The sequence below is a fragment of the Puma concolor genome, chromosome A2, assembly GCF_028749965.1.
Source record: "Puma concolor isolate L17-30 chromosome A2, mPumCon1.1.hap2, whole genome shotgun sequence".
NCBI classification, from domain to species: domain Eukaryota; kingdom Metazoa; phylum Chordata; class Mammalia; order Carnivora; family Felidae; genus Puma; species Puma concolor.
Genome location: NC_141668.1, coordinates 7960457 through 7985781, shown reverse-complemented (window position 1 = coordinate 7985781; position 25325 = coordinate 7960457). Strand labels below are relative to the sequence as shown.

General features: G+C 49.4%; 1 protein-coding gene across 2 annotated transcripts in view; it reads left to right on the top strand.

Moving 5' to 3' along the window:
• The window catches only part of CUL1 (cullin 1), a 105024-nt gene extending 80118 nt beyond the window's left edge, over window positions 1-24906 (top strand). For both annotated transcript variants that reach the window (XM_086687570.1, XM_086687561.1), the window contains exons 10-22: window positions 11310-11417; window positions 11517-11623; window positions 14018-14066; window positions 14437-14568; window positions 15692-15809; window positions 16916-16992; window positions 17420-17551; window positions 18428-18520; window positions 21986-22033; window positions 22113-22195; window positions 22688-22793; window positions 23373-23486; window positions 24382-24906. In XM_086687570.1, the coding sequence (XP_086543696.1) occupies window positions 11310-11417; window positions 11517-11623; window positions 14018-14066; window positions 14437-14568; window positions 15692-15809; window positions 16916-16992; window positions 17420-17551; window positions 18428-18520; window positions 21986-22033; window positions 22113-22195; window positions 22688-22793; window positions 23373-23486; window positions 24382-24462 (1248 nt within the window). In that variant the 3' untranslated portion in view covers window positions 24463-24906. The remainder of the gene's footprint in view (window positions 1-11309; window positions 11418-11516; window positions 11624-14017; window positions 14067-14436; window positions 14569-15691; window positions 15810-16915; window positions 16993-17419; window positions 17552-18427; window positions 18521-21985; window positions 22034-22112; window positions 22196-22687; window positions 22794-23372; window positions 23487-24381) is intronic.
• Window positions 24907-25325: the final 419 nt, after the last annotated feature.

Here is a 25325-nt window from a genome sequence, read left to right as displayed (position 1 = left end):
TTCTTTTATTTCTTGAGTTTCAGTTGAACTCATGAGGTTGCAGTGCCATCTAAGTGGTGCCTGAGTTTCCTGCAGAAACTTCCCCAGCCTGCCACCCTTAGTCAGCAATGAGGGAAAGCCCGCAAAGCTTGAAGAAGCTCACACAACAGCATGTGTACCCAGCGCTTAGCCTGGCACATAGGAGGTGCTCAAGTACTCTTGTAAGGAAGAATAAATACCGCTGCTTAAAACACAAATAATTTTAGGGGTGCCCAGGTGGCTCAGTCGGTTGAGCGTCCAACTCTTGGTTTTCTCTCTCTCTCTTGCTCTCTTCCTCCTCTGCCCCTCCCCCACCCGTGCCTTTTCTCTCTCTCTAAAGTTAAATTAAAAAAAAAAATAACTTCAGGTAGGTATTTTTATCATGAATGTGGTAAATGTAAAAGATACTAGAACCCAAACCATGATGGTTTTCCAAAGCCCATTGATGCTGGAGAAAAAGCAGCAGAGGAAAGAGATTGTTTGCATTAGTTTAAAGGGGGAAAAAAAAAGCTATTATACATAACTTTAAGTGGGATGTAGTTACTTTTTTACAGTTTTTAATGTTTGAAAATTGTTGCTTACTGGAGTTGAATCGTAGTGTATGAAAATCATTTACAGTGAGCGTATTAAATGTCATACGAGGCACTGCTTAAATGATTTTTTTTAATGTTTATTTTTGAGAGAGCACGAGCAGGGGAGGGGCAGAGAGAGAGAGAGACACAGAATCCGAAGGAGGCTCTAGGCTCTGGGCTGTCAGCACAGAGTCCGACGCAGGGCTTGAACTCAAACCGCGAGGTCGTGCCCTGAGCCAAGTCAGATGCTTAAGCGACTGAGCCACTCAGGCTCCCCTTAGATGATTTTTTAAGGACTAAAAAGTCCCGTGCTTCCATTTTTACCAAACAAAACAGGTGAAGTTTTCACAGAGAAATGATTTACTTTGGACTTCTGGTGGATTTCTGTTTTAGCTGGTCTTGAAAAAGTATTGATTAGAAAATTAGATTTACTACCAATTAGTTTGGCCTAGACTGTAATTATCACAGGTTCCAAATTTGTAGTGTGATTTAAAATAACATTTCATGTATTAGAACCTTCAAAACCTACCTACCTGTCACAAGGTGAATCTCCCTCTCTTTACCTAAGTAAGAACTGACAGTCCTCGTGTCCTCGTGTCCTCGTGAAGCGTCACTGAAAGAGAGCCCTTAACACGCGCTGTTTTTAGATGTGCCGCTGCTCGTACCTGCCCCGACACCCAGACCAGTGAGCACTTGGGAAGGCGGTGTGGATCAGGGCTCAGGGAGCACAGGGAGCTTCAGACTGAATGGCACCAGAGCAGATCAGTGCAGGCCCATCTTACCACCAGTGTGCAAAGTTCCACTGTATTGGGAAGAGCTCTCTAGCCTTTAGAGGTCCTCATGATTGAGCACATTGATGCTTAACTGATACGCTAACTGATTTGTGTGTAACTGATGCAAGGTAAGCTAGCATATTGCATTGGGACACCCAGCAGGGCTTCGGGAACCTTGGACACAAAAAATGTTCAAGGATGGGATTTAAAGCTGGTTTAGAGCTCAGCGAGGAACTGGATAAATCATTTTTAAATAGACGGGTTTGTTTTATAGGCGAGTTTCCCATGCATGGCTTCCGGACTGAAAACATGGGGGCGGCTTGGTAAGTTAGCCTATTGACGTGGCCCTCACACTCTTCTCGAAGTCAGGATTTGAAAGAGCGTATGTGCTTATTACATAGATGGGCCACAGCACTACATTTGTGTTCAGACGTTGGCAGTGTAGTAACTAGAAAAATAATCTGTATTAACATCTAGAGGGAGGATGGCCTGTCCACTTAGGTCTTAAGGGGGAGCATCCTGAGAGCAGAGCCCACACATCGGCCCCGTGTTGGTTCTCGGGTTGTCTAGCTGCCAAAGCAGCTGGCTCGTGACGCTGGGCACCGGTGCAGCTTAAAGGGCCAGCAGACACCACAGGTCAAATTGAAACCACTGTTTCCATCCCTCGAGCGAGCATTTATGGCATTCCTGTGATGGGATTGATGGCAGGGATCCCACGTTGAAATGCTTCACCTCTGCCATCTCATCCAGCCCCCGTGACTCCGTCTGCCTAGGGCCTAGACTGCTTGTTCATTTTTACGCTCACGTTTTCCTTCCTCCGTGTAGGGCGTGCCACTTTGCCCATGACAACATCTGTAACCTAAAATGGTGTGATTTTCCGCCGAGCCCGGACCTGGCCTCAGCGTCCTCTCACACCAGTAGGGCCGCCTGCCCACCAGCCCTGCCTCCGCCCCGCCCTCTGTGATGAGTCCACAGGGCGTGGACACGGCCCCTTCCCCGCCTGCGAGGGCTCTCTGTCCGGGCCCGGTGCCGCCGTGTTCACCTGGGCCCCGTCCCCTCGTGCTCCACACGGTCGTCCGGCTCTCCTTCCCATTCGTCCCCCATGATGCTTCGCTTCAGTCCTCAGAAGTCCTCTGCACACTGACCGTGTTACTCCACGATCATCTTGTTTTTAACAAAGCAAAATGAAACCTCTCCTCTCTGATAATATATTACATCTACAGTATTCTGTTAAGTCAGAACCCTCTTCATACTTACCCCATTCTCTTCCCCGCCAAATCACTGCCCTCTCCGCTGGTGACACGTCGTCCTTGCTTTCTGCTCACTCTGTCCTGCTTTCGAGCCCAGCGCAAACCCTCTTTGCTTAAAACCATTCTCTGCTAGCTCTTCTAGCCCGAAGCACTGCCCCCTGTCCTTTACTTTTATGACATTTCTAAAAATCTCTCCTGTGCCACTCTGTATTTGTATGTCACTTCTGTGTTTCCTGTCACTCCACCGTTGATTGTAACTCCCTGAGGATACAGCTGGCACCTCATTATAGTTGATACTCTAGTTTTAGTGCTGGTGTCTTGTGTGACAGATATTTCTTGATGATGGTGACGATGATAATGATGGAGGAAGAGCCATTTGCTACGGGGTCAAAATGTCCTTTCCGTTTTTGTTTTGTTTTTTTTTTTTAATGTTTGTTTTTTAGAGAGAGCACGTTCGAGAGAGAGCAAGCGAGCTCTAGTGGGGGAGGGGCAGAGAGAGAAGGGGACAGAGGATCCGAAGCGGGCTCTGTGCTGACAGCCCGATGTGGGGCTGGAACTCACGAACCGGGAGACCATGACCTGAACTGAAGTCAGATGCCCAGCCAGCTGAGCCCCCCAGGCGCCCCAGCTCTCCCCTTTTATCCTGTGTTACTCTGCGTCTTCGTCATGTCCCCATCAGCACCTGGATGCTCACCGTTTGTGATTGTGCCTTGCTCTACCTGCCTCGCTCTTCTCTCTGCTCAAACACATTCCGTTTTTTTTTTTCCTATGCGTTAAACACCTGTTTATCTTCCAAAACCCAGCTCAAATGACATGCCATCCACCAGCCTTTGCCAATCATCCCTTTGAAATGGTAGCATGTTGGACTGTTCATATTCACACTGCTTTATGTGTTAGATCTCTGTGTAAATGTCTTCTATAAGAATGGCTTTATCTGTCTTCATTTCTGCACAACTTAGCACGGTGCCTTGTCCAGTATGGGCTCTCCGCATACAGTACTTACGCTTACTAGTACTCCTCGTCGTTCCCAGCAGGATTCAAGGCTGCTTACACAATACGGAAAAGACAAAGGGATGTAAGAGAGGGAAGCAAAATAAGGATAGGAAACACAAATGAAGCTAAGTGTTAAGACAGCGGAGTCTAGTATTTTTGCTAGAGATGGGTCACAAACATGCCTCTAGTTCTTTGCGGTCAGTCCGAGTGCTTACTGGTAAAGGCAATGGGTAATGTGAGGGACAGTCGGCTCCTAGATTCATGGTGACCATAAAGAATAAGCCTGTAACTCAGAAGAACGAGTTTGTTGCCATTCAGAACTAAGAATACTTTCCCCCGTGGCCCATCCTAAAGAAAACACCAGTCACGTGGGCAGTCATCAACATTACACTTAAAAGTAAATGTGACACCAGTTCATTGGACAGCTTTGCGATTTCCCTTGACACTAGCTTATAAAAAAATACCAAAACAGAGTTTAGGAAAAGAGTCTGTGCAGACGTGTAAGTACTTGCTAATGAATGCTTAACGATACAGTTGGTTCCATGTTGAATTTTTAATCAGCGCCCGATCTCCCAGTAATCTGGGTGCTATTGTACATCCCTACAAAGAGGGCTTCGTACGTAAACATAAACCAGGTTAGAAGAGAATATTTCATTACTGTCTGTCTTCAGGGCAGAAACGGCAACAGATAAGCGCAAAGCTGTCTTTGAAACCATATCTTGATTTAGTAACCTCAGTCTAACTGGGATTGAAGTGTAGTCCAGCAAGAGTAGGCTTGTAGATACTTTGATGTCCAGCGGGGCCGTTGGTCTAACAGTGGGGGTGTCGGGCTGCAGAGATGGACTGGGGAGCACAGCCACGAAAGTGTACTTGCAGCCTGGAGAGAGAGTGTGTGCTTATAGTGGGGGGAGACGTTTTCAGGAGCTGCCCGGGGCTCTGGCTCCAAGAACGATCAGGGTTAAAAAAGGGAGCACTTGAAATGGACAAGTGTACAGGCAGAAATACAGTCAGGAAACTCTGACAGCATATCTTTCTGTGTAAGACTAAGGAGTGACGAATCTAGGACCTTATCAGAATTACTGTGTTTGGGTTGAGAAGCTGAGTTAGAAATAATTACGGGAACCCAACTGTTCGTATCAACTTGCACCAGAAGCCCAGCACAGGGTGCTTCTGGCAGATGTGGGTGTCATTCATACATCCAAGACTCCCTTTCCCTTCTGGACCCAAATGTTTAAATAACTTGGTTCTGACTCAGCCATTCTGTGGGTGCCGGTAATAGAAGAAAATTACCCACACGGTGATAAAATTGGCCAGGGGATCTTACATTTGGAGTCTGACCTGCTTCACCTGGTCAGAGGGGATGGGGTGCACACCCCTGAAATCTTACGTAGGAGGAGGGCAGGGTAAGAAGATCCTGGGCTTGCACGGCTACAGGCTGTCCCTCAAAGCTGAGCGATGGAGTATTGGGACTGACTTTACTATTCTTTCTTATGTTAGTTAGGTTTGAAAGTCCACAATAAAACATTTTTTAAAAAGCAAACGGAAAAAAATGTACCAGTTTTGATGTAGTAGATGTGGGAAAGGAGGAAGAGCGGGGGGGGCGGATCAAGGAGGTGTTTTAGGACAGAACAAAGCAGTTTTATATAGTAATTCACACTGACAAATTTAATTACAAAAAACTGATAATATGCTGATAATGGAAATCGGTTCAGAAAGCCTAGAGTTGAATTTGTGGGTCTGTTTTCTGTCTTGACGTGAGATGAAAAGAATTACCATTTTCTTTAAAAGGAAAAATACACAAGTGTTCATTTTTGGTTTGGGATAACCAGGCTCTGAGAAGACTCACTCTTGGATTTTTATGTCCAGGCTGTACCTTTCCTTCTTTGAGCTGTGGGCAAGTCTGTCATCTTTTCACAGGCAGACCAGTTACGGAAGCCTCTCGCTACCCAAATCTGAGTTTACATCCCATATCAAACTACATTTTGGTTTAATCTTTGCTGTGTATTTTTAAGTCCTGATGGCCCTTGCTTGGCCTTCAGACCAGTTCAAGACCACCCATGAACTTCTCTTACCAACTGCCCCTTGTGGAGATGAGCGAGACCACCCGGTCCCCCACTTAACCTCCTAGGTGTACCGCATCTGTTTCTGAACAAATTACACTCTGCAACGGCATTCGTTCTCTGAGAGGAGTGATTGCTTTTCCTGGCAAGCCCCACTTAGCTCCGCTTTCAGAATTTTCTATCACTATCGCTTTGTGCCTGAATGTAGTCAACTTAGGGCTTCAGTGCCGACCAGGGAGTACCGAAGGGGTGCAGACAGGGCCTCCAGCCTTGGCTCAGATCAAGGGGAGTAACCAGGGAGGAACAGAAGCCAGGGTCAGTGATGAAAGCCCACCCAGTTACATAACTGGAATCAGAGCCATGATTACAAGATAAATATATGTGATTGAAGCAAAAAGTAGCAGGTGGACAGAAGTTACAGTGATGAGAACATGAAGCACTAGTTAAAATTGGTAGGTCTTTTGGTTTTGGTATTTTCAACTCTACACTCAGAACAACTGGTGATTTCTGCTTATCAGAAGAGATTAGATGATGGAAGAGAAAAAAAACAATAAAAAAGTACGAGACTGTCACATCGCTAGGTGGTATGTGAGGCGCCTCTGTTGTCTCCAGTGTTTTGGGTTTTGCCTATTATTTAATACAAAAATTAGTCTTACTCCCTGAGCGCACAGAGACCCGTAGAGGAGGGAAAACCTCAGATATAGGGGGAAGGGGGAACGCCAGTCTAGGGTTAAAACTGCCCACAGGTAATGGTCACGGTGGTAATCTGTGTGCCCACAGACTCTTACCTGCTTTTCTCTGTAGTGGCTGGTTTGTGATTGTTCCTTTCCTGAAACTTTGGCTTCTCTGTGTTGGGTGTGGAGATGATGTTCTCCAAGGACCAAATGCTAATGCTCGGGGGTCGGGTGGGGGGGGGGGGGGGCGTAGAATTACTCTGCATGGTGTGTTTTCATTAACCAAGACTTGGTTTCTTCTCCTTCTTCAAGAATAATCGTCTCCAGGTGAGGTTGTGACACAGTGTCTGGCAGGGCCCCACACATCCTGTGGGTGCTGGGTGGTGACGGCCATCCTCAGAAGGCTCTCGTAAAGCTGCCTTAGTCCGGGCTGGACGGGAGATGTGGGGGTCAGGTGTCCCTCAGAGGTAGCTCTAGGTGAGAGCACGTCTCTGGGGATGGGTCACATCCGATGCTGGCCTGGAGAGCACCACCTTACGTACCTGAAGTGGTGAGGGTGAGCCTCTCGAGCCTGTCACCCCCCAGCGTACCTCTTTGGGCGGCGTTAGAACGTTAGGGTCACAGGTGATCCTGAGAAGTCCTACCATATACCAGCTCTCCGTGAGACGATGCCCTCAGACCTCAGCTGCTGTGTGTGCGGTGCTGCTTTAAGGAAGATGGGAGATGGGAAAGTGGAAGTGAGGCTCCATATGTTTCTTTTGGTGAAATTGGTCTTTAGGATTATTTTTTTAGTGGTCGTGTATGGGATAAAAGGTAGTATTTCAGTCATGATCATCCTGGTTTCTGATCCAGCCGTTTAAGAAGAGTTGGTGGGATGCCTGGGTGGCTCAGTTGGTTAAGAAGAGTTGGTGAGTGCCACTACCCTGTATGCTTCTAAGCAAGGTGGACACGGTCCCGGCAGGCTTCTTCGAGCTTACGCCCGGCAGGAGAGGCCACCAGTAGCAGGGACTCGCAAGGGGGGGGGTTCGGGTGTCGCGTGTAACAGGAGGCCTGCTCTGTCCTGCCAGTTCCGAGAGCTTCCCCGAGGAAGTATTTGAAGCCAGTGGAGGAGCTGAAGCTAACTAATAAGCAGGGGGTCCTAGACAGAGCGAAGCCCCTCAGTGAGCATAAACATGGCCCGTTCTGAGAACCCAGAAGTCTGGTACGACTTGAGAAGAAGGGAAGGTGGCACAGGGAAAGTAAAAGGGCAGGCACCGGCTGGCCAGGCCAGGAGACCTTGAAAGCCATGTTAATGACACTGCCTTAGTCCTAGGGGCAAGAGGAAAGCAGGTCATGGTGGTAACAAACGCGAAATCGATACAATCAGATTTTTATTTTCTAAACGATCTGTATCGTATAAAAGAGAGCTTAAAAGGAAGAAGAGTGTGAGTGTATGGCTAGGCCTATTTGGGTGGTCAAATGGAAGATGGCATGGGTTGGTGAGGCTGGGGGTGGGGAGAAGAAGGCCTTAGGAACTTAGACTCTGTGAGGTACCGGTGTTTGTGCCCGATCATTGTTGATGCCGGATGATGGGTTCATGGAGTGTATTTTACTATTCTTTGTAATTTTGCAGAGATTTGAATTTGTCTACAATAAAACATTGAAAGAAAGGAAATGGAAAGAGATCCAGAAGAGAGGCAGGTTCAGGGCGGAGACCGGGTCAGCTCTGACGTGTAGAGTTTGGGAACCCCATGAAACAGCCAAGGGCAAGTAGTGTGAGCTGAGTGGGGAAGTCTGGTCTGGGCTAGAAATAAATGTGACCGTCACTGGCATAATAAAGACAAGTGAGATCATGTAGGAGTTGGGTGACATCCCTCAGGGACGAGCCCTGAGAGGTGTCGTGTTTCTTACGCGGAAAGCCCTCATGTACTGTCCAGTAAACAGGTGGTCATAAATCAAAGCAGTTACTACTCCGTTAATTTCTTTAAACACCAAAAGTTTGCAGGTTTCATGAAAAACATGCATTTGTTCTAGCTGCTCTGTCCTCTCTCCTCGCCTCTGTTGCGATGCAGTGGCCTCGGAAGCACCTCCTGTTCGCTCTGTATGACCCTGTGCGTTTCTGTCTTCGTCCATTCTTGCCAAGTTCCCAAGCAGCTTCTCTCAGGACTTCAGATTCCCAAGGCTGATGCTTCATACTTTACCCTCTGTGGGTTCCTGTCAGACCCTCATTTCTCACCAGCGAGACTGCTGGCTGGGTCTCCTCCTGTAGTAGAAAGAAGCTTGGAATCGGAGTCCGAAGCCTTCTGTGTCCTAGGGGAGGATAGGTCTCGTTGGTCTTTCCATGGGGGAATTCCTTGCTGGCAGTCAGTGGGACATTGATGTTTTTCCAAATTCTGAATCTGAGAAAAATCGTTAAAGATCTCAGGAAAAGAGAGAACAGCATCATTCTCCTCCAGGCGTGATGGTCCACACAGATACGTTCCTGGTTCGGAAGAGCCCACTAATGGCAGGGGTAGGGGGTGCTTACGGAGTCGGGGAGGTTAAGGAGGAGGGCTCTGGGAACCATGGTGAATGCACATGCCGGAGAAGCAACGGTCTGAAGGATCTTCTTTGTGGGTGATGCCGGGTTACAAATGGGTGTGCGCTCCCCTCTTACAAATAAAATACGTGTTAGTATGTTTATATAACATACTTCACGTAAATCCTTTTGAGTGGTGGTCCAAGAAACAGCACACGTTGGAGGCACAGTAAGTGCTTACGTTGGCAGTTTTGACATGTGATTCTCTGTAATGCTGTTGACCTTAACCTTGAATGTTACCTCATTCAAATACTACCCAACGATACTTACTGGCATTCTCCAGTGCTTGAATACTCACTGTAGGCTCAGGTTCTTTGTAAATACTTTTAACAGAAGAAATGCAAAGGAAAAACACGTGCATGTTGTGAGGTCGTTTGACATGAAATCAGAAAGCAATCTCAAACCCAAATGAGCAAAACGCAATATCCATTTCAGTGGCAAACCCAAGATTAAGTCAGGCAGACAGTATTTTTGTTGTTAAAAGAAGAAATGAGTTTATACGAAATAAGATGTATGCCAATTGGAAGATGCCTTCGGAGGCAGTTGTGGATTAAACCCTGAGGGCAAAATGGGAGACATTTTTCCACATCTGGAATAGTTACCATGAAACAAGATCATCTGATGGGGCAGTCAATGCTGTGTTGTAACATTTTAAGGTAGATAATTTTTAGATCTTACATATATTTTAGATTTAGATATAGATTTTACATATATTTTAGGTAATTTTCATTTGGCAGTTATTTTGTGTTCCCTTTTAACATTTTCTCTTACTAAATGTCTTATCAGGTAGAGGCCACTTTACATGTTGTTGACGTTATAGTCTTGTCACAGTGTATTCATAGTAAGAATAAACTTTGCATTTTTATTATATATTATTTTTTAACAGAGGACCTGTGAAACTCTTAGTCCAACCCTATCACAGGAAAACGATTTGATCTCAGTGCTTTCTCATTATTTTTTTTAAAAACATTATAAGATGGGGGCGCCTGGGTAGCTCATTCGGTTGAGCATCTGACTTCGGCCTAGGTGATGATCTTGCAGTTCGTGGGTCTGAGCTCCACGTCGGGCTCGCTGCTGTCAGCCTATCAGTACAGAGCCCACTTTGGACCCTCTGTCCCCTTCTCTCTGCCCCACTGCCACTTGCACTGTGCCCCAAATAAATAAATATACATATTTTTAAAGTGTTACAAGATACAGAATAATTAAATTTGGAGAATTCTGGTTTCTCATCCCTGAATCCTGAGAATTCCTATCTGTCAGAAATTTGCAGTCACCTGCCACCATTTAAGCACCCCACCCTCGGGCCTCCTGTTTGTGAAGGGCCAGCCTCCGGTGCCCTCGTGGCACAAGCCATCTGTCCATGGTGCTGCCTGTCCGCACCACCCCTCCTCCGACTGGTCCCGGTCCTCCAGGCCTTGTCCCTTCTCAGGGCCGTGGAGATGCCGGCTCGGGAGTCAGGCTGCTTGGGGTCCGGCCTGACTGCCATCCCTAAAGCCCTTGGCCAGATGCCTGACTGACTTAGTTTTTTCACCTGTCAAGTGGGAATGCAGGCAACACTGACCTCATAGTGCGGTTGTGACTGTCCCCTTGTGGGACTTGGCACCACGACTTGCAGTGAGTCCCCAGCATCAGCCGTTCTGTGGTTATCACTGAGGCTGGTCTCCATTGTGTCCCTGTCCCCACCCTCCCCTCCGTCTTCCCCACCCTCCTGTCTTCCTTGTGTGTCATTCCCAGGGCCTTTCCTGTGGCTCATCTTTCCATTGCATTCCTGTTACTTGTTTCTTTGTCCAGAGCTCCCACGTGCCCACCCTGCCGAGTCCAACCCCCCCCCCCCCCCGCCCCGAAACATGCCCTGCCTATCTCCTGGGCCCTGGCCTGTCCCATCCAGTCCTGCGATGTGGTGGCGTGTGTGAGTCAGACCTTCTTCTCCGCCTCGTCTGACTCTCACATCCTTGCCCGCAATTCCTCCGACCTTTAACCCTATGCTGTTCTAACATCTGCCCAGCCAAGTGCAGGATAACCGGCTGATTACTGAGCTTACTGGCTGATCGGTTCGCCCAGCAAAGTCCAGAATTTGAATTTTTAACAGCAGCAAAAATGGGCTAAGCAGACTATCGCTTTGAGAAATTTTGTTTTCTGTGCTCCTTTTGAATTTTCAAATAATTTGAGAAATCACTTTTATACAAAGCTTGAAATCAGTATTTAATTTCAAGTATGGGAATGTATTTTATTTTGTATCTGTAAACAAAATGCCTTATGTGTTTTGATGATGGAACCAGAACTATTACTTAGTCTTATTTGTTGGCATCTTTGAAGCAATTTCTAAACCTTACGGAATATTTTATAGTAGCCCATTAATATACCATTTAATCCCCAGTAACCAGCTTTTGTTTCTGTTTTCCCCCACTGGAGGACCCCAAGATGTATGTACAGACAGTGTTGGATGTTCACAAAAAATACAATGCCCTGGTGATGTCGGCGTTCAACAACGATGCTGGTTTCGTGGCTGCACTTGACAAGGTGGGTGTGTCAGAAGGAGTCTCTCCTGCGATTCAGGTGGCGGCGGGGGGGGGGGGGGTGGTGTGCGTGGCCTCTGACCGTGTTTTGTGTGCTCCACAGGCCTGTGGTCGCTTCATCAACAACAACGCAGTTACCAAAATGGCCCAGTCGTCCAGTAAATCCCCCGAGTTGCTGGCTCGATACTGCGACTCCTTGTTGAAGAAAAGGTATTAAGTGACATTGTGTTTTATTCTTAGTAAATCTGTTTAAACTCTCAGCTTATATATGAGGAATTAAACTTTATATTACGTTTTACTTCTGTTGTAATTTTTGTACCTTTGAGAAAATACTTCAAACCTAATACATCTTCCTTGTCTCTTTGAAAGATACTTCAAGTCCTATACTCTAGGCCCAGTTCATTTTTTTTTAATGTCACCGTTGGGTTGGCTTTGAGAACTGCAAGCAGTGTGGCCCCTTTAGCCGAATCCACTTCCGTGGGCTGGCCGAGCGGTGGTTACAAGGGCGGAAAGGACGCGGGAAGTCAGCGTCTCTCTTGTGCTCCCCGTTTCTCTGGGCCCAGCTCGCTTGTGTTTCCGGGCGAGGCTGCTTTGGGAGCTCCCACTGGCCGTTCCTGACACGAGACTCAGCGCTACTGTGGCACTTGTGTTGTCGTGTGCGCTTCTAACGTTGATCTTCGCTTAATGAGTTTGTTTTATTGCCATTCTCTGTTTTCTCTCTGTTTTTTAAGTTTATGTGTGTACGTAATCTCTACACCTCACATGGGGCTCCAACTCATGACCCTGAGCTCAAGGGTGGTGGGCTCTTCGACTGAGCCAGCCAGGGGCCCCTCGTGCTCTTTGTATTTCAGCCGCCAGGTTTCTCACCTGCTCTTCTTCCTGCTCAGGTGTGTGTGTGTGTGTGTGTGTGCGTGCGTGTGCGTGTGTGCAGGTGTAGTGAGAGCTAGAAGCACGACCGGCGTGGGTCTCTCTGTGCCTTGTGCTTCCAGCATTCCGGGTTTTGCGCGTCTGTTTGGGTGTTCTTAGCTTCTCGTTTCTCGTTCACTTGGACGGCTCCTCTCGGTTCGGAAGCGCTCAAGGCTTGTCTCACTTTTCCAGAGATCTCTCGGCAAATGCTGCCGCAGGCATTGTCCACGCTTCCACACGGTCCTGGTTTTGATGTTAACGTACTAGCTCTCACGAGCTTGCGTAGCCCCCTTGCGAAAAGACGGAGAACGCCTGCCCGTACCGAGAAAAACACTGCGAACAAGTCTCTCCTAGAGTAGAGTCGGGGAAATCTTAAGTCAAATGTTAGCAAGCTAAATTTATCAGGGAACTAAGAATAATTCTCCAGAACACAGTAGCTTTCTAGTGATGGCTCAGTGGTGGCAAATTTAACGTAACTTACTGTGTTAACGACTGTGTGGTCTTCCTGACAGACATGGGGAAACCTTTGATGAGGTCACTAGCTAGCTCTTGAACTTTGCCAGAAAGCCATTTCCCCAAGGCCAGTGAGAATGGAGTATTCGGGGGGTTTCCTCTGTTTCTTGCAGTGCTGGTCAGTGTAGTATTTAGCAGTTGTAGTCAGATCCATGCAGGTATTCTTTCCAGGAATAAACATGGACTTCACATTGGAATGCCTCTTCTGACCTGCTGTTAACTTTTTTTTTCTTTAGGCTATTACATAAAAATCTTCAGTGTTTTTTAATTACATGTTTTAGTAGGCCCTCATTTCGTTTGGTGGCACTTGTCCCTTTTATGCATTGCCTTTTCCTAAGGGGCCCTCATCAAGTCTCTTGCTATGTTGTTGTAATTGAGGCTGGGGCAGCAGACAGACGACAGGCCGCTGAGAGCACCACGTCCGTGAGCACACGCTCCTCCCGAGTGAAGGGGGCTCAGAAGAGAGGCTCTCCCGCAGGGGGCAGTGGCCCCGGCCAGGCCCTGTGAAGAGGGGGGCTGGGTTTTCTGAGCCACGTGTTCTTAGGTAGAGGCACCTCTCCAGAGCTTGGTTGGTGGCTGGATCATTCGATGTAAATTTATGGGGAATCTGTCTATGAGGGACTCGTAGACCCTGAAAAATTGCATTTACCCTGAAGTAACCTTTCAGTTAATACTTGTTCATAGAATAGAATGAATCAATCAGTTGTTAAAGACAACTCTCTGTTGTGTAGACATAACCCCAGAGGAAGGTGGTGCTTTAGTGCTTGAGATCCTTTCATTATCTTTAATGTTTAGGCCACTCAAAAACTAAATGCCTGTTTCATTTTTTTCAAAGTTAGAGCATATTGTAGAAGGCCTTCGGCTTTTATTTATTTGTATTTAAATAGATTATCTGAAAGGAAAACTTGAATGTCTGGGGGAGCTTTTTATAAGTGTCTTCCGTTGCTTTTCATCTTGGATGTCGATTATTTTGTAAGCGGGTTCTTCCGCGATAGTTTCAGCGTAAGATCGCCACGCAGCCGTAAGTAAGACAACTTTGCCTCTGTCTTCACGCGTTCATCTGGACAGAACTGAGTGTTCGAGTGTTCACAGCCACATTCTGTTGTGTTAGCCGAGTGGTGCTTGCTCATTAACAACTGTTGGCTGATCTGTTTGAAAACAGTATGCCTTCTTTTTACATTTCAGTTCCAAGAACCCAGAAGAAGCAGAGCTAGAAGACACGCTCAACCAAGTGGTAAGGCGCTTGCTAACGCACCGTTCCCGGTAGCCATTTCTCTGCAGCTTTTAAGGTTATTGGTACAGGGTGTCTGGAATGTGAAAAGTCATTGGGTCATTTATTTTGCTTTGAATCTGTGGTTTTACTCCCTAAACTGAGTCATGAATTTTAGCATTTGTACTTTCCTCATTAGTGCCGAGTCTAGACCAAGTTAATGTGGTTTCAGCGGTTGACAAAAATATTTCAAGACTACGGGTGGTATTTGTAGCCATCGTAAACGTTGGCACACAGGCCGGACAAAACAAAGCACGCGTGTCAGCTGCCGGCGTGTGTTCGGTGACTGTGGCTTTTCAGTGCACTAAGTGTGCTCTCTTGGTGACTTCACTAGATGGTGGTCTTCAAGTATATAGAGGATAAAGACGTGTTCCAGAAATTCTATGCAAAGATGCTGGCCAAAAGACTCGTACATCAGAACAGTGCCAGTGATGATGCCGAAGCAAGCATGATCTCTAAACTAAAGGTAAATTTCATCATTTCCAGAAAAAAAAGTTTTCAAATCGCTGTGAAAGATTTTCATTGTCCCAGGTTGTCGTCGGTGGCCTGTAGCTAATGGAGTTCGAACGGCACGGGCTGTCCTGGGCCCCGCATGCTTTGCTGACCATCCGCCCCGCCCTCGGGGGCCCCTTGGTTCCGTTGGCCGGGCTGTGCCGCACTGGCCACCGGAGCGCCAGCTGGTTCCCACCCCCCCGTCTCCCCCCGAACTGCTCCAGTGGCTGAGCCCACACGTGTGTTGGGTCGACTTTGAGTTGGCAGGTGTTTTGTTTTGCTCCGGGTTTAGTTCACATCCTCAGTGGTCGCATCCTCAGGAGGACAGAAGGCATCGGACTCCACCGTTGAGCACCTGTTTTGTCATTCAGCCACCTCTGCCCTCTGCCTGCTCTTGTTTCGGTGCCTCCTGGCCTGCCAGGCGCTGTCACGTGTCTGAGACCTGAAATTACTGTTGTATGGGTAGCTAATTCTGCTCAAGCTGCCGTAACAAAATACCACAGACTAGAGGCTGGAACCACCCAGGTCTATCCTCCCAGTTCTGGAGGCAGGGAAGACCAAGGTCGAGGGGCCGGCTGAGTCCGTTTCTGGTGAGGACTCTCTTCCCAACCTGGTGACGGCCACCTTCTCGCCGTGTCCTCACGTGGCAGGCAGAGAGCACCCTGGTCCCTTGTTACACGGGCGCTAATCCCATCACGAGGATCCCATCCTGGTGACTCCATCTAAACATAATCATTTCCTCATGACCCCGCCTCCAGATACCATCACACTGGGGGTTAGGGCTTTAGCGCTGGAGTTTGGGGGGCACACGTGTCAGCTGATAACAGTGGGTAAGAGTAGTAAACAAAGTATGTCCTCCTCGCATTCCGTTAGAGATCCTTGCTCTTAGGTGCTCAGATGATACTTATTGTGTGAATAGTAGCCTACTGGTTTGAATCTGCACATACTGATGCTGTGAGATGTGGTTCAGTGTCACTAGCTTCAGTAGTCATTTTCTACGGTTAAGCCTATGTCGTGTGTGATTTCCATCAGATTCCCTTATATACACTTCTGTTTCTAATAGAAATTAATGAGACGGTTGTCTGGGTTCATTTCAGCAAGCTTGTGGTTTTGAATATACCTCTAAACTTCAGCGGATGTTTCAAGACATTGGTGTGAGCAAAGATTTGAATGAGCAGTTCAAAAAGCACCTGACGAACTCAGAACCGCTAGACTGTGAGTACCCACGTGTTTATGAGCTGCTTTTACAGGCAGTGTTCTTCGGGAAGTCCGTGCCCTATGTGGCAGGCGACAGAGATGACAGAGTGTTACGTGAGGGTGGTCGGTGCTTTATCAGGGATTCAGGGACGGACAGACAGCAAGTGCCACCTCCCAGATGGTCTTCCTGAGTCGCGTGTGAGCCTAGGAGATGACCGGCCTCTCCCAGGGGACCCAGGGCTGAGCCCTGGGCTTTTCCACTTGCTGGCGTGGCCACCCCACCCGGGATATCTGCCAGCTCAGGGCTCCACACGGTTTAATACTTCATAAATTTCTTTAACCTTAGTTGGGATCAGTTCTTGCTTTTTTTTTTTTTTTTTTTTTTTTGGGTGAATTATAAGAGACTGACTTGGTGTATAGATTACAGAGTCAAACTAACCAAAGACTCCATGGCTCCCGATCCCTATGGTGCCAGGACTCGCTCCCAGGGCCGCACCCGCCCCCCGTCAGGTCCGCTCTGGGGGATGTTGGCGGACGATGCAGACATCATTACTTGTTAATGTTGTCTTTTCACATGAAAAATGGGAATTTCATTTCTCCCCAAAGCTGAAGCGCTATTCTACTGTTAAACTTGGCAGTTCTGCCAGTGAGCTCGTCAGCTATTGGTACTGATGAGACTTTTGTTCTGATTTAGTTTGTGTTACGTGTAGTGTTGGGGGGGCGGTGGTGTCGGCAGTAGTGGGCGCACAGGAAACACACCGAAGGTGGCTGTTCACGTCTGGGGGTTTTGCTTCCTGAGTTGCGGCTGCCGCAGTGTCCGTGCCCGGCGAGCTGGGGGCGCCTGAGCGGACCCCAGGCCAGCAGGGCGCTGACGCACAGGAAGCGGGGCGGGCATCTGATGTCGTAGCTCTGAGGAAAAGAGTTTCTGGCTCTTTGACCTTTCACTGATTTTCACGGAGTAAAATCATTTAACTGAAATACATCTGGTTCTTAATTTCCTACTGAAGCAGAGTGTTTTCATTCGGTGTGTTTCTTTTAATACGAAGCAGTCCACGTTTATTTGAACGGCAGCATCTTTCAGTGTGTGGGACTAACCGTGTTCCTGCCTTTTCACCCCACCTTAGTGGACTTCAGCATCCAGGTGCTAAGCTCTGGGTCGTGGCCCTTCCAGCAGTCCTGCACGTTCGCCTTGCCGTCAGAGGTGAGGGCGGCTCCGTCTCGTGTTCTGCTAGTGCCCGGCGGAACGCAAAGGGCGGCCTTGGCCGCGAGCCCACGGCGAGTGCGCGGCGGGCAGGGCGGGGTGTCCGGAGGCCGGCCTCCTCTGCGCGCGCCAGCCCACACGGCCCGCGAGCTGGCTCACGGACACGGAGCCTCGTCGGTGCTCTGCCGAACCCCGTGGCGGTGGCCGCCTGCCTGACCGTCAGAGTGCGTTTCCGCGTTCTCCTCTCGTGCCTCAACCAGTGTGCCTTGCAAGAGTCACACCCCCCACCCCCAACCCCCGCCGCTCGGGTTTCACGTTTATGTAGTGAGCGTTTTGTACCGTACGTTTGGAGGTGTGTTTATGTGGAAGTGCTGACTACGGACTGGGGTGAGATACGTATTCCACACAATGCTATCCTTTTATCCAGCTGGAACGCAGTTATCAGCGATTCACAGCTTTTTACGCTAGCCGTCACAGTGGCAGAAAACTGACCTGGCTGTATCAGCTGTCCAAAGGAGAATTGGTAACCAACTGCTTCAAAAATCGATACACTTTGCAGGTAAGATCACCCTCTGTTTCGGAATAAATTTTTTTTAGTCTAAACGAGGATAAGACAAGTTGTAGAAATCGGAATCCAGTGATTCGTGCGTCAGAATCTAGGGTCGAGCCTCCGGCAAAGTGCGGTTCTCAGAGTCAGAGGAGTTCGGACGCTTTCCCGCTGAGGGGCAGGTGATACACCGATGCCTCAGTTTTATTCTCCATAAAATGGGGGTGCCAGTGCTTATACCTTGGAAGTGACGTGAAGATTAAGTAAAATAATGTGTTTAATAAGCATTTGGCACAGATCCTGCCCGATGCACACCACGTAGTTCAAAAAGCCAGAGTTTCCTGTGCTGAATTACGACGATAGCCCTTTTCCTTTGGCAAAGCAGTTTCCTGCTAATATTGACCCTCGGTGCTCTCGGCAGCACCGACTACTAAGTGATAAGAACTGCTAGACTCCCGTTTCAGTTCTACGGGAGAGGCTGAGGCCCGGGGTAACTGGAACGGCCTCCTCGTGATCCCGGTGTGTATGTGGCAGAGGGAAGATGTCCGTTAGGGTCTCTCCCCCTAAAGAGGATTTGTGTGTTTTACGCGTGCTTATGTAAATGAGTGTGGATGCATAAATAGTGTGTATTTGCGTAGACAAAACATCTTAGAAGAAAGTTCCAAATTATTTTAACCTTCGAAAGGCGGTAAGTGACGTCTTTTGGGAGAGCGGTGCATCGCGGTGGAGCTGTGACACTTTGTGTTCTCTTTTAAATAGACCTGCTGTTGTGCGTGTTTTGCGAGAATTTGTTTCATACGTAACTTCAGCCTTAAGCTGTGTATTTTTGGAGGCTTTTCCACGCATTTAAATTCCGTTTCTCTTTCTCTTATATGGGGGGCCTCGAAGGCATCCACCTTCCAGATGGCGATCCTGCTTCAGTACAACACGGAAGACGCGTATGCTGTGCAGCAGCTGACTGACAGCACTCAGATCAAAATGGTACCTTCCCATTACTTGGCCCCTGTGACGTGTCCAGTTCCCGTCTCCTCTTGTGAGCGTTGAAGGGAGGGGGTGGGGAGACGGCGCGGAGGTCTCTGATTTCACACGGATGCACATGACCTGCTTTCGCACGTTCGTTTAACCCAGCGTTAACCCTCTTCCCAGCTAAGCTTTTCCTTGGAGGCTTAAACATCACTTGATTACAGTGTCTTTCTTCTTGTTTATTGGCCGTATTTTTTATTGAGCTGTATTTAACGTACATAAAATTCAGCATGTTAAAGTAGACAGTTGAGTGTTTATTCACAAGGTCGTACAGCCACCATCGCTGTCTTGATTCCCGAACACACCTGTCATCCCGAAGAGAGACCCGTTAGCCGTTAGCAGGAACTACCCTCTGCTCCTCTCCTCAGCCGCTGAGCCCCATTAACTTACTTCCTGTCTCTCCGGATTTGCCCGCTCTGGGCTCTTCACGATAATGGCTTCAGAACGTGTGTGCCTTTGACTTGGCATGTTTCCAGGGTTTCTCCATGTGATGGCGTGTATGTTTCATTCTGTTACCAGCTGAAATACGTTCCAGCGTCTGCGTGGACCACGTTATGTTGACCCCCTCATCAGTTGGTGGGCCTTGGGGTTGTTTCTACGTGTGGTTATTGGGAATAACAATGCTCTGCGCATTCACATGCGCGTCTGTGTAAGAACCTGTTTTCAGTTTTCTTGGGTGGATGCCAAGGACTGGAACGTTCGAGTCGTGACCGATTTAACTTCCGAGCCACTGCCAGGCACCAGTTCACGTGCACACCACCAGCAGCATGGGAGGGCCCCCCGACCCTGGCTTCCTTTCTTTACGGCTATTATGGCCTAGTGGGTATGACGTAGTTTGATTTGCAATCGTCGGTAGTTTGATTTGCATTTCTCCGACAGCTGATGACGTGTCTTTTCGTGTTCTTCCTGGCCGTTTGTATCTATTCTTTGGAGAGATGTCTATTCAGACGCTCTGCCCATGCCCATTTTTTATTTGGGTTGCCCTTACCGTTGAGTTGTAAGAATTCCTTATATATTGTGTACCCAGAGCCCCTTTTTCTTTTGTCGCGCATGCCTTTAGGGTCAGGGCTTAGGAGCCGGGGCCTGATTCAGGGTTAGAGACGTCTTTCCCTGTTGATTGGGACTGCCCTGTTGAAAATCAGATGGCCGTAGGTGAATGGGCTAATTTCTGGATTCTTCGTTCTTTTCCGGTGATCTGTAGTTCTTTAATCCCCAGTGCCTTGTTTGCGGTTATTTTGTAGCAAGTTTTGAAACAGAGACCTCCAGCTTTGTTCTTTGTCAGAATTGTGTTGGCTCCTCTGGGTCTCTTGCATTTCCATGTGAATTTCAGAATTAGCTGGTCTGTGTCCAAAAGAAGGCAGCTGTTGCTGTGATAGAGACGCATCAAAGCTTTGGGCTGCTTTGGGGGGTGCAAAGCTTTGGGGGGGTGTCCCCGTCCTGCCAGTGGGGGCCTTCCAGTCCGTGGTGTGAGCGGCTTTCTCTTTATGTAGGTTGTGTTCCATTCCTCTCACGTGTTTCAGTTGTGAGTGTGTAAGCCTGCACTTTGGTTAAATTTATTCCTAAGTGTTGTGTTTGGTACTTTTGGAAACGAAATTGTTCATTTCTGGATATGGAAATATAATTGATTATTGCGCATTGATTTTATATGTTGCAACCTGGCTGAACTTTTTTTTTTTTTTTTTTTTTTTTTTTGAGGCTTCTTTAGGGGTTTCACAGTATCATGTCATCTGCAGATACAGCTAGTTTTACTTCTTCCTTTCCCTATTTGGATGTCTTTTATTTTTTCTTCTTGCCTGATTGTTCTGGCTGGAATTTCCCACGCAGTGTTGACTAGAGGTAGTGAGAACAGGCACCCTTGTCTTGTTCCTGACCTTGGGGGAAAGCTTCAGTTTGTTACTATTAAGGGTGACAATCGCTGTAGGTTTTTCTTAGATTCCCTTTATTAAAGAAGTTCCCTTCTAGTCTTGTTTTTTTTTTTTAATCTTTCCATGATGAAAGAGTGTTGCATTTTGTTCAACTGCTTTTTCTGCTCTGTCGAGATAAAAATATGCTTTTTGTCTATTAATATGGTATATTATAGTCATTGCTTTTCTTACGTTGCCACCCTTGCCTTCTTGGGGTAAACCCCACTTGGGCATGTATATGATATTCTTTATGTGCTGGGCTTGGTTTGCTAGTATTTTCTTGAGGAAGTTTACATCTACATTCATAGGAGTGTTATTGGTCTGTTGTTCTCTTGGGATGTTTTTGTCTGGTTTTGCTGACAGGGTAACACTGGCGTTATTGAATGTCACTTAGGGAAGTATTTATTTTTTAAGTTTGTTTATTTATTTTGAGAGCGAGCAAGCAGGGAAGGGTCAGAGGAGAGGGAGAAGCCCAAGCAGGCTCCAGGGTGCCAGCGCAGAGCCCGATGTGGGGGCTCGAACTCACGAACCGTGAGATCATGACCTGAGCCGAAACCCAGAGCCAGACAGCAGAGCGACTGAGCCACCCAGGGGCCTCAGGAAAGTGTTTATTTTTTGATGATGCTTCAAGTCAATCCAGAGTACATCTTCAAATTCTAATGACAGAGTGAATTTGCCCCTTTGTGTGTAAGAGTCTGTCTCATCTCGTCAGGAGGGCTGGACTCAGGTGGAGGCTCAGGCCACCCTCGGCCCTGCCCCACGGGGCTGACAGGGCCATTGGCCTTGGCCTCCGAGCTCAGCACTCCCCTGTCAGGTCAGGCTCGGAAGTGCGGCCTCTGGTGGCGGCACCGTGGATGTGGCCGGCAGTGCCCCAGACCTGTGAATCTGAGCTGGTCACGTGACCAGAATGGGTGTCCGTGAAAGGCGGGGGGTGTTCCGTGCGCCAGGGTAGGAGGTATGGGGTGCGTCCGGGGGACTGAAGTTGGGCAGGTGGTGGTGTCCACGTCACGGGGTCACAGAGTTGAAGGAGGAGGAGGCCGAGACCCGCCACCTGCGTTTACAGGCGAGGAATCGGCCGGCGGCCCCACGTGGCGCCTGGGGCTCCCCGCAGGAGGTGGAGGATGGGGTCACCACCGCCGAGTCCCTCGCATCCATGAGCAGCGTCCTCCGCCGTCGTGCGGGAGCCCTCGGACGTTGCTTTTGTGGTGACCGTGTCCAGGATGGACGGATAGGTTCCTGTAGTGACGAGATCAGCGTGGCTTCTAACGTTTGTAACCGAATCGGCAGTTTTTACCACGAGGTGGTCAGAGCCACAGAGGGGTTGGCTTCCCTTTGACGAGTAGGCGCTGGTGGTAGTGAACTTAGGGGACCTCCTAGTCACCACCTCCTTCTCCCTGGGTACATTCTCCTGTCTGGGGGGGGACTCCTGTGTTCCTGCCAAAAATCAACTATGAGGTCGTATGTGTGTGGTTTGTGTTGCAAAGAAAAATGCAACTTACCTTTTTCTCTTCAATTGCAGGACATTTTGGCACAAGTCCTACAGATTTTATTGAAGTCGAAGTTACTGGTATGTCTGTGCACGTTCCGTGTTGAGCTAGACAAGAGCCTTTTCCTGAGATGATGTGGTAACAGCTGTTGTCCTGTAGGTTCTGGAAGACGAGAACGCGAACGTTGATGAGGTGGAATTGAAGCCAGACACCTTAATCAAATTGTATCTCGGTTATAAAAAGTAAGGAAAATCTGCCAGGTGGATGGTCCTGGACCACAGACTCGTCCCCTCGCGTCCCTGCGGACGGAGGCTGGGCACGGCGTGGGCCTCGGTCGTCTGCCGCTTGCCTCCGGTTCCGTGTCTGGCGGTTTCTCCACCGGGCAAGCGTCCCCTTAAATGGCTGGCCGGGGACCTTTGGGCCTCTGTCTGTCCCAGTGCCTCGAGTTTGTCTCATTTGACGAAATTTGGGAGAGCAGACAGAGGCACCGGCTCTCCCGTGACACGGGTGGCCTGTTACCGGCCGGGCAGGAAGCCACCGAGTGGCGGCGGCCTGGGGCCTGCTGGGGGCCGAGCTTCTCACAGAGGTGGAAACTACCTCGGGGGACGGGGGGGCCGGCCAGTGGGACGCGGGGACGGGGCTCGGGTAGCAGAGGCTTCTTAAAGGTCACACACGGGCCTTGAGCACCTGTCCTTTAAAGCGACAGCGATCGGTCTCCTCCGTTTTCCCGGCAGTAAAAAGTTAAGGGTTAACATCAACGTGCCGATGAAAACCGAACAGAAGCAGGAACAAGAGACCACACACAAAAATATCGAGGAGGACCGCAAGCTGCTGATTCAGGTGACTTGGGGCCCACGCGGGGTGGTGACCCCTCACAGAGAGTGACGCCGCTCTGGCGCCCCGCGGGGTCGTGGGGTGGCTGGGACTTGGGAGCGGGTGTGGGGACGGTGACGGGCCCCGAGTGGAGCAGAGGAAGGAAGCGGATGGACGCAGAGAACGTGGCGAGTTCGCGTCCGACGGGACAGGGGAGGGGGTCACAGCGAGGCAGCTTCTGCGGCTCTGCAGACTCGTGTTTTCTCCCCACCCCCCACCCCATGCCCTATATAAAAATGAATTTTTTAATTGACATCCAAGTTAGCCGATAGTGCAACAGTGATCTCGGGACGTGTTTTCTCATTTTTAAAATGCTCTGTAGTTGGGTGAAATTATTAAAACTGCCGAGGAGACCAAAGTATACCGTGTTTATTCTGTTAGAGTTGAAACATATATCCTGCCGTGCGTTTGTGACCGTGTGTGAAATCGCAGTCCTCTGCGCGGACACGGCCCTCGGCGGCCCATTTGCTAGTTGTCCCGAATGTTCCGGAACGGTTGTAACCGTGACATGTCCCGGTTTTTCCTCCCCGGGTGACGGGTGACCAGGCGGCCATCGTGAGGATCATGAAGATGCGGAAGGTCTTGAAGCACCAGCAGCTGCTCGGAGAAGTGCTGACTCAGCTGTCCTCGAGGTTCAAGCCGCGGGTCCCAGTGATCAAGGTACAAGAGTCACACGGCAGAAGCTGCCCGTGTGTCGTTTAGGGAGAGCAAGGTGTAACGAAAACGAGGCCGATGGCCCTTGGCATATCCATACGTACTAGGTTTCTACAAAAGGAAATGGGCTTAAGCTTAAAACCTTTTATCGAAACACGTACACCGAGCGGTGCACGCGTCCTGAGTGTCCGGTTTGCTGATTTTCCCAGAGTAAATACACTTGTACACCAAGACCCAAATCGAGAGTTAGAAGGTGACCAGCGTTCTCGAAGCTTCCCCTCGCTGCCTCCCCCACATTGCCCCCTGTGGCCCGAATCTCGCTCCCACAGCAGTTCCGCCTCCCTCGGGACTCTGTGTAAACGACCTGTAGAGTTCCCGCTCGGCTGTGTCCCAGTTGTAGCCCGGCCACGGGGTGCTCCCCCTCGCTGTGTGAGCACCGGCTCCAGGGGCAGCCGCGGGCTTCTTCCAGGTAGGAAGTCCGAGGCGTCCTGAGACCGCTCGGGTCACCGGCAGCCGGTGCGGGGGCCCCGACAGTGGGGCGCTGGCTTGTTCAGGAGTCCCCACCGCCCCCCAGTCCCTGCCGGTGACTCAGGACAGAGCGACCGCGAGGTTCCCGCCCCGTGGCCTCCGCAGCACCCAGCCCGGGCGGCCCGGCGCCTGGGGTGCTGGGAGGCTGCGGCCCCGTGCCGGCCCTGAAGACACTCGGTCGCCTCAGCGAGGCCGTTAAGGAGACGGGCACTGACGGGACTCCATTCGGGGACGCGGTGGATGGGCTGAATTGCCCTGACTGGGCTCTCGGTGGTGCAGGGGAGATCCCCGGTGAGGGTGGCCCATCTCTTCGGTAATATGTGTGGTTTTTTCCTCCTGTCACGACTTCTCTCTTTTTTAAAATAATGCCCAGAAATGCATTGACATTCTGATCGAGAAGGAATATCTGGAGCGAGTTGATGGGGAAAAGGACACCTACAGTTACTTGGCTTAGCCCTTCCGGAAGGGTCTGCCTGTGCGAGCCGCAGCAGGTAGTTCCGGGCCGAGAGAAGAGCTCCATCCAGCTCGCAGCAGCCAGCCTGGCGCCGTCCGGACCTCCCTTTTTAAAACCGAGACCGAGGCTCCCACCGGCCGGTCTCAGACGAACATCAGAACTGCTCAGGATTGACACGTTTCAAGTCTGTAAATACGGACACCGACGCCATTTAACCTAATTTAAGAAGAGGGGCGTCGCGCCCCGAGGGCTGCATGCTACCGCATTTAAACCAGTCCATTGGCTGCGAGGCCGACGGCCGCCGTCCTCGGGCATCGGCGTTGGCAGCACCCCCTTTGAGAGCAAGTCTCACGGACCCACGTGTAGTCTGCTATGAAAAACCATTTGTATAGTGTGTTTCATTTTTTAATGTGTGAAAATAAAGAGAATTAAAGAATTTCCGTACAGGTCGCATTTGGTTTTGTTTCAAGTCTTACTGATGTCTACGTGTAAATAAAAGACGTAATGATTGTGCGGATTTATAATCCCGTGTCTTCCTGTAGTCTAACAGGCTGCATCCTGTGGATTGAGACTCGAAGCTCTTAAAACTTGAAGGCCTCTTACAGTCTTTTCCCCCAGACGCTCCTGCTCATTTCTAGGACTTGCCGCAGGGACTGGAAGGCAACCGCCTGTTGATTCTGTTTGACGCTTGGGAGGACCCGGTGGGTTAATCCTGACGTCCTCATGTGGTGGAGAAACTGAGGCCAGAGGAAGGGGCGCGGCCCCAGCCTGGAGAGCCTGGCCCGGGACCTGGCCGCTCCCTCCTGGTTCCAGCCGGTTGTCTGCGCGCAGGGAGCAGCCATTCGGGGCGAACTCACCAGCTT